The following is a 16,104-nucleotide window of genomic DNA, read 5'->3' as shown; positions in this document are numbered from 1 at the left end:
AATTAGTGTAGCACGCAGTCATCTGATTTAATTAGAGATTCTACTTGCAAAGCTGGTGTTGTATAGTCTGCTAGTAACAAAGCAAATGTTTCTCATCTATACTGAAGAATAAAGATTGTGTTTCAGGTTTTTACAAATAATGTGTTTATTGGGGCTAATTTAATCTAATGGTAATATAGATTGTATACCTCTGAAATAGACATCGGTGTCTGCCAGTAACGTCTTGCTCAGAACATGTGTTAGTGTATCGAAATCTATGTAATTAACTACTATAGTAACAGCGATACCATGCGTCAATAACTATATGAGCCAAAAGTGCTCAGTATGTATTAACGCTGCTGTATATTGTCGCTGTATGGACTGCATATTATCCATAGCACTGGGTTTGTTCTTTCTTTTTCAGAAATTATCCATATACAGTTGTGAAAAAGTTTGCCCCCTTCCTTATTTCCTATTTTTCTGTATGTTTGTCACACTTAAATGTTTCGGATCACCAAACAAATTTAAATTTTAGACAAAGATAACAAACTAAATACACAATGTAGTGTTTAAATGAAGATCTTTATTATTAGGGGAAAAAGAAATCCAAACCTACAGGGCCCTGTGTTAAAAAGTAATTGCCCGTGTGGCAGTTCACTCAGGTGGCAGCACAAAGAGGTAGAAAAAATGAGAACACCGTCTTTTTAAGTCCTTGTTGGTTTATTGTCAGGCAGCATAAACCAGCCCATGGGAACAAAAACTCAGCCTTTCTGGTTACAACAGTAACAAAACAATAAAAGGAAAACAATAATGCTGCAACACAGTCTGTATTGTGAGGGCGGCACCCCGCTCTGGGGCAGCACAGGTTCAGTCGGCGCTTGATGAGCCACAAAGCCTCTGGAGACTCCTCTCTCCAAACTAGCCAAACGCAGCCAGCCTGTAGAGCTCGGTTATTTAGTTTCAACAATTTTATTGCAGATATTATTAGGATAACATGAATGACATGGAATATGAAGTACAAGGATCCAATCGCAGGGGGAAGTACATCAATGTAAATAATATTAATACAATATCCTTGACTTATTAATTTTAGCTGGAAAGAACAAATATACGTTCATATAACATTAGCTGCATTAACCTAAGCCTGTGTTTTCCCATCATGTGATTGATCGCATGATCATGATCTCACGCAAGTCCTGGCAGGTCTGCCAGGGAAGATAAAGTGGACCTTCTCCCACCCGCTCTATGCAACGTAAACCTCACAACACGTGTGCTGGTGAAAAATGTTCTGGTTTCATATCACTGATGCCGTTAAGCGCAGTGACACATATCTCCCTTCTATCACCCTGCCAGTGGTTCTTTCACACCCCTAAACCTAATATCTGCTTGAGCCACAGCAACAACTGCAATTAAGTGTTTGCGATAACTGTCAATGAGTCTTAAAACCCTGTGAAGGAATTTTGGCCAACTCATGTTTGCAGAATTGTTGCAATTCAGCTACATTGGAGGGTTTCCGGGCATGAAAACATTTTTTAAGGTCATGCCACAGCATCTGAATTGAATTAATGTCAGGACTTTGACTAGGCCACTCCAAAGTCTTAATTTTGTTTTTCTTAAGCCATTCTGAGGTGTACTTGCTGGTGTATTTTGGATCATTGTCCTGCTGTATAACCTTTGCACTCTTCAGCTTGAGGTCAAGAACAGATGGCTGGACATTCTTCAGGATTTTTTGATAGACAGCAGAATTTATGGTTCCATTTATCACAGCAAGTCTTCCAGGTCCTGAAGCAGAAAAACCGCCACAGACCATCACACTACTATCACCATATTTAACTCTTGGTATGATGTTCCTTTTCTGAAATGCTGTGTTACTTCTACATCAGATGTAATGGGACATATACCTTCCAAAAAGTTCAACTTTTGTCTTGTCAGTCCACAGAGTATTCTCCCAAAAGTCTTGGGGATCATCAAGATGTTTCTAGCAAAACTGAGATGAGCCTTTATGTTCTTATTGCTCAGCAGTGGTTTTCGTCTTTGAACTTTGCCATGTAGGCCATTTTTGCCCAGTCACTTTCTTATGGTGGAGTCATGAACACTGACCTTAACTAGGCAAATGAGGCCTGCAGTTCTTTAGATGCCGTTGTGGAGTCTTTTGTGACCTTTTACATGAGTCGTCACTGCGCTTTTGGGGTAATTTTGGTCAGCCGGCCACTCCTCGGAAGGTTCACCACTGTTCCATCGTTTTGCCATTTGTGTATAATGATTCTCATTGTGGTTTGCTGGAGTCCCAAAGTTTTAGAAATGGCTTTATAACCTTTTCCAGACTGATACATCTTAATTACTTTATTTCTCATTTGTTCCAGACATTCTTAGGATTGCATCATGATGTCTAGCTTTTAAGGGCCAGGCAGGTCCTATTTAAGTGATTTCTTGATTTAGAACAGCTGTGGCAGTAATGAGTCCTGGATGTGACTAGGGCATTTGAACTCAGCTTCCCAAAGATGTGATAAACCACAGCTAATTTATGTTTTAAAGAGGGGGCAATCACTTTTTTCACACAGGGCCTGTAGATTTGGATTTCTTTTCCACTTAATAATAAAGACCTTCATTTAAAACTGCATTTTGTGTTTACTTTTGTTATCGTTATCTAATATTTAAATTTATTTGGTGATCTGAAACATTTAATTGTGACAAACGTGCAAAAGAATAGGAAATCAGGAAGGGGCAAACACTTTTTAATTGTTTAATTGTTACTTTCACTGATTGTCTGGCGTTCACAAGAGTCATGGAAAGGTACATGGCTAATACACATTATACTAAAGATGACCAAATGTATCAGTCTCAACAGGAATAGATTACTATCTAACTCTGGCGAGGATCACAACGCAATGCTTCCCAATCCGAGTATTTAAGAATGTACAGTATTTCTATGCAGATGTTATGATCGGGTTGGGAGAAGTTGTCCAAGTTATACAACCACTTGACTGTTCCCTTACGTAGAGACACTTTCTCTATTGAAAGTGCATTTACGCTTGGGTGCAACAAACAATTATGTATATGGAAGAGCTGGGGAAGAGAGTTGAAGGTTGGACTAACATTTAGCCTACATCTAAGATGTATGAGCTCTTAAGGCTCTGTTTATAACATACTCCGTAGTCACCAAGTGCTCTGAATTTCTCTGGGCTAAAAGGGATGAAATTTATGTAAACTCCATCCAAACCTAGGTATTTCTGGGTGTGAACCAAACCATTACCATCAGGGGTGGGTATGTTCCTAGAAGACATTGGGTGAGGCTTGAATGTACTCAGAAATGTTGTCAACTATACAGAAGCTCTAAACACTGAGATCTATTGTATAACTGATTAAAATGGTATAAGAAGCACCCATTTGATTCATAAATGTGTGTTTGAGTTCTGTCAAGGTCTTTGTAGGTCTGACAGCAATATTAATTCTGCAAAAGTTTTGGCACCCTCATTAGGCCACGCTCACACGTTCAGTATTTGGTTAGATTTTACCTCAGGATTTGTAAGCCAAAACCAGGAATGGATCAATTAGAGGAAAAGTGTAATAGAAATACACCACCACTTCTGTATTTTTCACCCACTCCGGATTTTGGATTACAAATACTAATGTGAAATACTGACTAAATGCTAAACATGTAACTGTAGCCTTACAGTGGTAGTACCCACAGTTGGTAACTATACCTTCTTTACTTCTTTATTGCTGACCGTTCTGCTCCTTACCTATTCCGTGCATATTACAGTAGCTGTCAAGAATTGTGTGAGACTCACACGAGATTATAGTGTTTGTCAAACCCTATAAATTGGTATAACGTTTGACAGTAAGCACTTCACTAGAAGAGAGTGGTGACAGGAGCTCTAAAACCGACTTATGAAAAGGCAATTTCACAGCAAGAATCCATCCTGGTGGCCTAACTTCAAGATGAACTAGCCCTCACTCTGAATTTGAATAGTAAATTGCAATCTACTGTTCACCACTACTGGTTATCACTATTGTATGCGAAGTATAACAAATAAGTTAGTAGTTTTATCTGTACAATGTGCATATAATAGCTAATTATTCTCAGAATTTTAATGAATATTGTAACAATTTGAAAACCCAACTCAAGTCATGGCCCAGATGGTGTGAAGGGTCTTAGGATGAGTTATTTATTTCTACGGCAAGGCAACTGAATGGAAATCAGTGTACCAAATATATAATAAAAGAAGCATATAATATTAGCAAAAAGCAATGTAAAAAAATATTATGCATATATTTGGTAACAACTTGGACCCTAGATTTATAGTAACATTTGGTGTGTGCGACAAAAAAAAAAGACTGCCTTTTTGCCTAAATAAAAATGAATATAAATGAAACAGTAATGTAAGCATACGAAAAAAATATACCTACATTAAATGCAGCTCATCCTGCAAAAAATAAAACAAATGTTCTGGTACTGGAGGCTAAAAGGGCCACTGTCCTTGAAGGGTTCAGTCAAATTCTAAAATTATTAGATAAAGGCATATTTTTTTGTGTAAGGTGGCACATGCATAACTCCCAGCCAAAAGAAATGTTACAAATGTGCCCTAAGTCCTTTATCTGTGATGTTCAGACAGAAAACCAGCGATAGCATTTTGCTCAGCGAAAGTGCTGTTATTTATTTAGTATCTGCGGCCTGTGACCAGAGAGCAGGACTCCGATGTCTGACAGTGCGCTGCATGGAATATATTCTCTCAGGGGAAGGACTTTTGTTCCCACATTGAGCTATAATTTATCATCATGCTTCGTAATTCACATAAAGAGATTCTGTATTTCACACCACTCACTGCATCTGTTTTTTCACCATCCTTTCCCCCCAGCTAAAGCAAAAATTATTCTTCTAAAGAAGAACATTTCTGACAAATTATATAAAATATGGAAACAACAAACACACATATCAATGGTGATACAAATAACCAATGTGTTGTGTAAATCCTAGGTATTGCATTGTCTATTTCTTATCATTTGCACTCAGCAGCTATGTGTTTTTGGCTACAGTGATATCACCACCAGACTTATCCCCTATGTATCCTGCAGCCATGTCCAGAGTGCAGCCCTGGGCTAGTCCCATCGACGGCAAATGATATGGAGGCCGCACATGCGCATTTCTATTCCATCTAGGTCATGGCTGCAGAGTCCTGTTCTCAGGGTTGTAAAGCACCGATCGCTGGGGGTCTCAGCAGCCTTTGCCCCAGTGAACAGGAAGATACTCCCTATCCCATGCATAGGGAATAACTTGATTTTTGGGGGGAATAATCCTTTAACTTGGACTAAAGTTACATGATATAAAAATAAAATATAAGTAAATATGTCCAAATTCAGTAGTAAATGGCATTAGACTATAATACATCTTGTGTATTTAAACACAGTCCAACTTTTTTTTTTACACAAAAACATGGATGTCTATATAAGACATAAAATTTTGATTGCCTAAACTTAGGAAAGGTCATCACATCACAGTTGATACCTGCTTCTATGAGCTTTGCCAGCAGTGGGATAAAAACAGTGTGCAGTCCATAGTGGCCGTTTCCTGGTACTGCCTCTCAGCTTCTATTGAACTGAATGGAAGAGGAGCTGCAGTACCCAGGAACAGCCACTACATGGTGTACTGAGCTGAGATGTTGTGGGTTCATACATTGCTTGCAACCAGCCACTGCTAGCACTGATAACAACTGCCCAGAGAGGTGAATATTCATTTCTCTTAAGTAGCGGCACACGTGACCTGCAGCTGCAGGAAGGCTCCGGTTGACATTGTGCGTGTTACTGAAGAGCAATGAATACTCACTGCTCTCTGCGCACACAGTCCCAGCGTGCAGCGCAGTGAGTATTCCGGCAGCCACCCTTCAGCTAGCAAGCAGCGCATGACATCATTGCCATGCGCTGCTTACAAGCATAAAGCAGCTGCTGGCATCAGAACAAAATGCTGTGATGGGCCATGCATACTAGGATGAGGGTGGGGGCCAATCATACCAAGATTCTATTAAAAAGAAATGAATATTCACTGCCCTCCACGCCCATGGGCATGGAATGCAATGAATATTAATTTCTCTTAAGCAGCGGGCACAGGAGTTAGCTGCAGCAGCCGCTCCCCCACCTCAACACCACAGCCAGAGCCGGTACATCCGGACTATAAGACGCACCCCCCATTTTCCTCCATAATTTTGGAGGAAAAAAGTGCGTCTTATCGTCCGAAAAATACAGAACTTAAAAAATATCTAGGTAACTATTTTGATGATTCAGAAGTGATTCATTTGTTAATTAAATTGATTTGCAGGGTTATTCCCAAAATCACAAGTTAACTTATTGATCAATGGTGGTTTGACCACTGGGAACCTCTTTTCAGCAATCCCAAGATTGGGCTTTAGGACCCCAAGATTTATGCTGTGCTGTCTCGTCTTGAATGGAGTAAAAGGCCTCCATGCCAATCATTGTCTATGGGACTACTGGAGAAAGTCGAGTCCTGTATTTGGCTATTTCTGGCAATGAAATTGAAAATGAAAGAATGGGAAGCCAAGTATTCACACCTCCTCTCCATTTAGCATAGAGCTGTAGAGCATTGTTCTCTAGGGTTCAAGAACCCTGATTTTGGGATCACAGGAAGTCCCAGAGGTCAGACCTTCATTGGTCAGCAAATTATTTCCTCTCCAATTGAAACATTTTGAGTTTCATCAGTGTTTAGTCAGTGTGTATTTTTCTACCATCAGTGTTTCATCAATGATTTTTCACAATTAACAAAAATTAATAAATAAGCAAAAATGCAAAACTTTTATCCCTAGCAATTTTATTCACAGGCAGTGCAAGGACTGCACACTCATGCGGTGATTTTCTCCAAGTGTTGTCATTAATTTTCTTGGACCCATAGACTTGTATGGGTAATTCTGATACGTGACTTGGATTAAAAAAGGACAAGTCTCCATTATTTATTTGCATACACAAAGTATGTAAAAACATGTTCATGTGAACCGCCCCGTAGATTATGATGTGTTTTATCAGTGCAAAACATGAATAGAACATGTATGTGGAGAACAGACATCTGAATGAGGTCCGAGTGGAGAAAGTGTCAAAACTATTACTTCAAGTACAAATATGGTAGTCACAATGCTGAAGTTCTTTGCATTTTTTTCTAGATTTGTTTGTAGCCTAATAATATGCTTGCTTACATTTACTGTAATAAAGTTCTCAATTTTCTTTTTACATTTTGTATTACAGAATTTGTACCAAAACAGGTTCCTCGGCCTGGCTGCCATGGCTTCTCCATCGAGGAACTCTCAAAACAGGCGGCGATGCAAAGAACCGCTGAGGTACAGTTACAACCCTGACCAATTTCATAACATGGATATCAGGAACAGTCCACATGAAGGAGTTACTATACCACGGTCCACAAGTGACACTGACCTGGTCACTTCAGACAGCCGCTCCACTCTTATGGTCAGCAGCTCCTACTACGCTATAGGGCACTCCCAGGATCTGGTTATATATTGGGATATCAAGGAGGAAGTGGATGCTGGAGATTGGATTGGCATGTACTTAATCGGTGAGTGTGTCATTTGTAATATTTTATGATATTTAAAATGTTAAGTTTGTTTCAAATATTGTGTTATAAACCCTTTTACATATTCTGTATGGAACAGACCTCAGCCTGTAAAAAAAAAATCTGGGATAGACATTTTGTGTTCTGAAAATGGAAAGTTAGATAAAAAATTCAGAATCCTGTCTTTTGATGTCAAAATGCTGACATTTTGTTCCATAAACTTAACGCAAAAGTCAAACTTTGTAAACAGATTTTCGTCAATCACAAAAATATAATAGAAATATTCATTTGTCTTTTTTTTCTCCTCTTCTTCCCAGAGCCATACATTTATTTTTTTATTTTTCCCTCGACTTATCTGTATAAGGGCTTGTTTTTTTTTGCAGGATTAATTGTAATTTTGAATGATACAATTAATTGTAACATTAAATATACTGAAAATTAGGAAAAATATTCCAAGTAGAGCAAAATTGTAAAAAAATGCAATTCCGCCATGCCTTTTGGGGTTGTATTTTTACAGTATTCATTTTGTGGTAGACATTGCCACAGAAAAAAAAATCAGAAGTTCGATCCGTTTCATTTTAATTTTTCCATCGGTGGTAGTGATGGCATGCTGACTGTTTTATTGATACCTGTTTGGGGTACATATGACGTGTTGAGCACTTTTTATTGCATTTTTATAGTGAAAAGTGATGATTAAAAAACGCTACTCTGGCCAGTCTTTTACGGAAAAAATATTTTTAATATTTTTAAGAAAAAATAATGTATTATTTTTTGGTACCGTTAGGGGATTTGAACTTGTTATCGTTCGATCACTTATACTAAATACTACAATATCACAGTTTTCCAGTATATAGTTAAAATCATGGTCTCTTTTCAAGCTCAGCATGTGGCTCAGCTTCAAAGGAACACCAGAATGTCCGTGACTATGTCCATCTGCCATGTTAATCTATTGGTGCAGTGGGCCGATAGGAGCCAGAGCATCGGGAAACGTGCCATTTAAACTCTGCTATCAGAAATTGAAGTGGCATCTAAATGGTTAACAGCTGTTAGACAGGTTTAGCAGATCATCCCCAAAAAGTATAGCAGGATCAGCGCTGTGTTGCTTATACATTGTAGACTTATTGCTATGCATGGGGAATTACAACAGCGGACTTCTAATGGTCATCAGGCCCTAATTCTGATCTTTATCATGGCATTTGCCTTTGCCCAGATACTGCTTCATTCTGGAAATAAGTCTCAAATTTAGCAAGCACACTTTATATCTCCTCAAATAGCTCTCCTACACTACTGGGAGGACTCAGAGTTAGACAATAGTGTCTGCAAAGGTCCTCCAAAACTTTTACATACCATAGTATTACTATCGAAGAAACTAATTCTTAAACACTCGTTAAAACTATCCTCCCCTTTATACCTAAATTGATAACCCAACTTAAGTATTACATGGAGATTGAACAGGGTGATGCCATTACAAATAAACAATCACAAGCAGGTACATTTGTACCAAAGTGGAAACAATTTATTGGAAAATACTGCAATAAGGAGGAGAAAAAGAAAATTATACAACTCTTTGTATGGACTGCGTGGTATATTCTGGAAGATCTTACAATTTGGGCCTGCTCTGAATTGAAGGTTGACTGAGAAGTGTGAGATTTTGGCTAGTTGACAATTGATGGAATTAATGCTCTTACTTCTCTTTTTATGATGACTTTTATGATGATTTATTTTATTGTTTCCCTTGTGTTTTTCCAACTAAGACTCTTGGTACCAATTGACTGAATGATATTCAATAAGTATCCCGAAAATATGTCATAGACCAAACTCTTATTTAACTGGAAGAAAATGTTATCAATCTAGTATGTTGGATTTATTGAAGTTATTGTTATTATGTAAAAAAAAAACGCAAAACGCAATCAAAATTATATATTAAAAAAGAAATAAATAAAAAATGCCATACTGTGATAGCATACTGTATATTAAAAATACACATTGAATGTGCAGGAAAAAGCACTTTTTTAGTGTATTTACCGACTGTAAAACAACAAGTAGTGTTTTTTGCCTACAAAAAAAACATAAATGCCAAATAGAAATGTAAGCCAATGAAATTTTAAGAAAAAAAAACCTATGTCATAAGAGTAAGGTCATGTATGTTCACACATCCAGTATTTGGACAGTATTTTACATCAGTTTACAGGAGTGGGTGATAAATACAGAGGTGGTGACGTGTTTCTATTATACTTTACCTCAGATTGTTCCTCTCCTGGTTTTGGCTTACACATGCTGAGGTAAAATACTGACCAAATACTGCTAGTGTGAACGTTGCATAAAAGCCTTCTATAGTCATGGTTAGCTCTACCTTTTTGATTTGTTTGTGTAGATGAATAGATTTTTAGTACAGGCATGATCACTTAGGTGCTGCCATCTCTCTGCTAGGAAAAGTAAAAAAAAAAAAAAAATTGGCAGCATGCACTACTTTCCTCAGAGTCTCGGATTAGACTCACCAATTCAAGTCTATGTGTGTGATTTAAAAAAAACGGATCCTGCACGGACAATCAGAGTGGGATCCGATTTTTACCAATACATTTCTATTAAAAACCTAGGAAACTGTAAGTGATCAAGTACAGGTTTTAATGTATCTGTATGAAAATGGATTGTACACAGATAGCACACAGATGTCATACAGATGTAAAAAACATACATGGATGGCACATGGATGAAAATCTTATCAAGATTAGAAAGAAATCATCTGAGTTTACTGGATGAAACTTCGAAGATTTTTGATATGCTCGTCTGCAGGTGCCCTAAATCGCATAGGACACTGACCCTTGTTAGTTAATGGGCTGTTCAGATGACCCATTTTTGTCATAGCGAGTATCCATGTGTAAAAAAAATAGCTGAATGTACTATTTTGGGCAGAATTATGGACAAGAATAATGAATATAAATGGCTGGCTTCTCCTGCACTTGATATTCAGATGAGCACACACAGCTGCACTCGGAGCGAGCCACGTCCGCAATTTGCGGATGTGACTGGCCCGAGTTTTCTCATGGCCATCTGAACTCAGCTTTAAGTGGAGGTTTGCTGTTTATTTGGAAGTGGCGATTGGTGTCGTTGGTCGGCCCACTATCAATCAGATACTGATGACTTATGTAAAGGTAGATCATCAATGTGACATGCTTGGTTGATACCTCTTTTAACAGTTGCCGCTATTTCCTGCATTGGTAATGTCTCACTCAATTTTTTAAATCTCTAAATCCCTGTAATACCTTGTTGGGTAAGTCCCCGTAGTAATTACATGCTTTTGCACATTGATGTTGACGCAGTTCGCTTTTATTCCATATCTTTTTCTCCATAGTACTTTTCCTAGAGCCTTAATAAGTATAATGTAGGTTAATTAATGTTGTTTTAATTATATGGGTCTGATTTGCAAAAGTAAAAATACTATAATTTGCATTAATCACAGTAATAAAGAATAACATTTGCTGAGCAGAAATTCAGTTGCTTCAGATGTGCCACTTGGAACATATCGCTCTGATCAACTAACAAGGTTTGCGGGAGCGGCTCCTTTTCTAGAAGTCTTTTAAAAGAATTGAAACTAATTTCTAGGCTAAGAGTTCAGACAAGGACATAAGACATGACTTTTCACCAATCTTCATGCAACTTCAGCTCAACATAGATTAATTTAGTTTCATTATGGCTGGCAGAGAGTAAATCAAACGAATTGGGAGTAAAGTAATCCAAAAATGACCATTCATTGCGAGTAGTGAAGAAAAAAGAGAATTATGAGATGCCTTCTATGCATGTAATACTTGTTAGGGTTTGCATCAAATGCGGATGTTAAATAGTATATATTGTAAATATGACTCATATATGTGTATCTACAACAACACTACAGAACAGAACAATACTGAATCCAAGAGGAAAACTTAAAGCGTGTGTCCTATAAATGAGATCCTTAGGCTAGATAATAAATATATGATTCCTGGTGGACAGATTGCTGGGCAGGCACTGATGAGAAGTGGGGTAATCAAGGTCTCTGTGTGAATGAAGAGGTATTGTACATGTGTGATCATCATCTTTATCAGTTCTATAGAAATGGATGGAGCAGCGGTCATTCATGCGCACTACTGCTCCATTCACACAGGAGACTTGTGGACTGCAGTTTCTTAGGATCATTGGAGATTCCAGTAGTCGACTCCTGGCGATCATATATTTATATCCTCTTCTTTGCGCAAGTGATAAATGTTGTTTTATATATTCGAGTCCCCGCAGCTGTATGATTTGCAGGGTTTGCCTGTTTGTTAGGCAATCTCTCGTGTGTTGCAGCTGACTAACAGCCACAAAACCTGCAGTTGCGGGGACTCGAACATATTATTCGAGCACACCCAAGATACTCGGATAACACTTTATCCGAGCATGTTCATTCAACGCTAATCAATTTGCTTTAACAATGTTTATTACAAGTTGATTTTGTTGTGATGGTGAACTAGAGTCTAACTGCAATGGAAAGGACCCAAATCTATTTGCCTAAGACTATTTCTTGGTCTGGCTTGCAATCCAACTATTAAGGTAGTCTGAAACTAAGGGTGCACATAATGAACAAAATGTAGCCATTATTTTGCAATAATTTCAATATCTCACAGTCCTAGTTCAGTGATTCTTTGATAATTAAGAGGATCACTGGCCAGAAGGTGACTACGTGACCTCTGCTGGGGAATATAGATGACTATTTTCAAAATATGGATGGTTTTGGATTTAAAGAGTTTAATGGATAGATCATATATCTGAGCTGTGTAGCCGAAATGGACATTTATGCTTCTTTTTGACTATTAGATTAAGGTTTCTGGCCAATTAATGTATAAACCCACTGTAGGTCGGAGTAGTGCCTTTTCAGCCCTAAAATGTTTCCAACTATTGATGGAGACAGCTATCTAAAACATAGGACTACTGTTTTTCCTTTCAGTGTGGATTTTTTTCTCCATCGCTAACTGTACTTTCTGACTTTTTCCAGATGAAGTGTTGTCAGAAAACTTTTTGGATTATAAGAACCGTGGAGTGAATGGCGCTCACCGGGGACAAATCATCTGGAAGATTGATGCCAGCTCATACTTTGTGGAACGTAAGTAGACTCGAATGTACAGTATATAGCACAGTGTGTGGTGGGTATTATATTATGTTATCTAAATTTGACTTCACAATTCAGATTAAAATTACAAAAAAAAAAGTAGCAGTCTATGCATTTTTTACATTGTATTTTATGTAATTTGGAACTTAAAGATTTGTCAGATTTTACTATACTTAGTAGTGCAGGATGCGAGATAATGTATAATACAATTTTTATTCATTACTGCATTTGAGTAAACTGAATTTCAAGACTTAATTATACAAAAACTTTATGAATATCTAAATAGTTTTTATAAGACTTCATTCAGACATGTGGGGTTTTTTTGCAGATAAAGTAAAAACTAACCGCCAGTCATTAGAATGCTGAATCAGATTTTTATCGATTTTTGCTCTGTGACTGTTTTTAGCATCATTGTAGCAGTTTCACCTGTCAGATGATGGATGGCAACTCTGGGCTATCTATGTTTTTCCTGAGCCCTTAAATTGAATGGTCTAGTTTAACCTATGATTTGGATCAAAAACAGATAAAACACGAAAATGTGAACAGTCCCATTGACTTTATCTGTGAAACACATGTGCAGAACACGTACAGTATGTGAAGCGTCTGTGTGAGCCGTAACTTAACAAAATTTGCATCAAATTGATTTGCTAATGTGAGATAGTAAAGTAGTGAGATGTCCAACTCTTGGAAGACCTCTTACAAGTCAGTGTTTATGAGCAGTCATTACATCATGGTGTTGCATCAGTTTTATCAGTTGCCTGTGCAGTAGCAGCTCTCGAAGGTAGCGCGGGCGGCGCCATCTTGGAGGAGGAATTTTTTTTTCTTCTACAGTTAGATGGCGCTGCCGGTGCATGCGCAGTAGCAGCTATCGGATCACAGCAGCACCAATATCAGCTACTGCGCAGGCTCGGCAGGCGCCATTTTCAAATTGTTTTTTTTCTCTAGCTGAATAATCTGAAAAAAGAATGTTTTATTGGCACATAAAACATGTGATTTTGCTGCAGAGCAGGTGCCACAGCTGCCACCTGCCTGCAGAAGGTTTTTTTAAGTATATACAGATATTCATTATGCAAACTAGGGGGCAGGTTGTAAAGATACAATTAATATTAAGACTAGAAATAGGCCCTATGCTATCACATCAGGAGTGCGGTGAAATTAACATCTGTGTATGCTTAGTGGTGCTGACAGGAGCAGCGGACATGTCTCACACCGTTTGCGCTTTCCAACATATCTGTTCTATATCATCCCTTCATTTTTGTATTTTTGTGCAGCCCACGAACTGCACCTGCACGACTGACATACACGTCACCGCTATTCCCTCGCATGCATAGTAACGACGCGGCTGTTACTGCGCCTGCGTGGGAATAGCGGAGACATGTATGTCACTTGCGCAAGTGACACTGCCGCGGTGCCTTATGGGATTTGGGGACAGCGGCCGGAAGTCCCAACTGGCGATTTTTTTTATATATATATATATATATATATATATATATATATAGGGGCGATTCATTAAGACTGGTGTAATGCATACATAGATTTCTGGTGTAAATACCTTAATGAATCATTCCTTATGTGTCTTATAAAATGCTATGCTTTGTTTGAACAGTCATTTTCTGATGCCGGACAGGAAAGACTCATTATTTTTAGGATTGTGTGCTGTTTGTGGTTTGAACAGTTTTTTCTGCTGACAGACTCCCTTTAAAATATATATTGGCACCATACATGTTTTTCATAAAGCCTGGGTACAAACAGGGCCGTATTTGCCACTAGGCACTTGAGGGCACGTGCCTAGGGCGGGACAATTCGAGGGGGGCGGCACCTGAGCAAGTTTAAACAAATAATAATAATTTTTTTTTTTTTTTTTTTTTGCAAAAGTTCGGGGTCGCCCCGCCTACCCACCTCAGTCTTCCGGCTGCTGTGGGGGTATTGGGTCTCCGGCGAGTTACTGCTGAGGAGTGAATGAGGAGAGGATGGCGGTGCATCCCTGAAGACAGGGGGCGGCAGAGCGGCAGTCAGTACAGGTGATGCTGGTGCCGACTCTCCCTACTTCCTGCTGACACACAGTCCACTTACCGGGGGTGGGGTTGAGGTGGAATGGCGGCGCCCTGTCTCCCGACCTGGCTGGGACACACATTGCTGGCCTGGGACTCACAGCGGCAGAGCAGTACACAGTGAGTAAACATTATCTCCCTCGTCCTGCCCCCACGCTGCTTGCTGCACGGCTCTGTCAGTGACTCACCACTTCCCTCAGACTCCTCAGGCTCGTTTCTGTCTGGAAGCTGGAAGCTGGAGCACAGACAGCAGAAGCAGCACTGGCATGGTTTGCACCCAGTCCCAGATAGTGAGTGGGGTGGGGGTGTAATATGTATATATACTAAAAGAGAACACCTCATATATAAATGAAGAGAGACACCAGAGGGGATAATACCTTCACACTCATATACATACCGATAAAGAGACACCAGAAGGAGCAGTTCCCAATATAACAAATTTTATTGAATCTAAAATAGTAATCACATATAGCAAATATCATATAAGAATAGTTACAAGAGATACAAATCAGGTGGTGAGACCACCCACGACCCGGTGACCGCAGAAATCAAAAGACAAAAGCAACGGGACTCTAATATCCAGACCATAAATCAAATAGCATGGAGTGCTATACCACAGACAGTGGGCCTGGGTAGAACCATTGTGCAAATATGCCTGAGAGTATACACAAGTGACAACATGGGCCTAAAATGATGACAGGCTAGATCACCCAAGAGAAATAACGTCGCGTAGAAAACCTCCTGACGAAGCCACTGTTGGTGTGGTGAAACGCGCGTCGAGGTTTTCTACGCGACGGGACCGTACCTAGACCACCATGACTGCAGGTATTATGTGCCTACCACATTAGATGTATTTAACTGGGACTAGTGCTGTTATCTGAGGCCATTGGGATGTGTGCAATAGTGGGTTGGGGCTCCATTATTCAGGTATCATAGTTATTTCTCTTGGGGGATCTAGCCTGTCATCATTTTAGGCCCATGTTGTCACTTGTGTATACTCTCAGGCATATTTGCACAATGGTTCTACCCAGGCCCACTGTCTGTGGTATAGCACTCCATGCTATTTGATTTATGGTCTGGATATTAGAGTCCCGTTGCTTTTGTCTTTTGATTTCTGCGGTCACCGGGTCGTGGGTGGTCTCACCACCTGATTTGTATCTCTTGTAACTATTCTTATATGATATTTGCTATATGTGATTACTATTTTAGATTCAATAAAATTTGTTATATTGGGAACTGCTCCTTCTGGTGTCTCTTTATCGGTATATATGGGGGTGTAAATATGTATCTGCCTCTGGTCTGGTTTGGACATTATGGGGATACCCACCCTGTGCCTGGCATCACCCATCACCCTGCCTACCCTGTGCCTGGCATCACCCATC

At 39.1% G+C, this 16,104-nt stretch overlaps 1 protein-coding gene across 3 annotated transcripts in view; it reads left to right on the top strand.

The window, feature by feature from the left end:
• The window catches only part of HECW1 (HECT, C2 and WW domain containing E3 ubiquitin protein ligase 1), a 414,968-nt gene that overhangs the window by 156,279 nt on the left and 242,585 nt on the right, over window positions 1-16,104 (top strand). For all 3 annotated transcript variants that reach the window (XM_077269169.1, XM_077269167.1, XM_077269168.1), the window contains 2 exons: window positions 7,228-7,552; window positions 12,558-12,665. In XM_077269169.1, coding sequence (XP_077125284.1) covers window positions 7,228-7,552; window positions 12,558-12,665 — 433 coding nt within the window. The remainder of the gene's footprint in view (window positions 1-7,227; window positions 7,553-12,557; window positions 12,666-16,104) is intronic.

Source organism: Ranitomeya variabilis, chromosome 6, assembly GCF_051348905.1.
Source record: "Ranitomeya variabilis isolate aRanVar5 chromosome 6, aRanVar5.hap1, whole genome shotgun sequence".
NCBI classification, from domain to species: domain Eukaryota; kingdom Metazoa; phylum Chordata; class Amphibia; order Anura; family Dendrobatidae; genus Ranitomeya; species Ranitomeya variabilis.
Note: the sequence above shows the minus strand (reverse complement) of the source record. Positions and strands in the feature narration are given on the sequence as shown.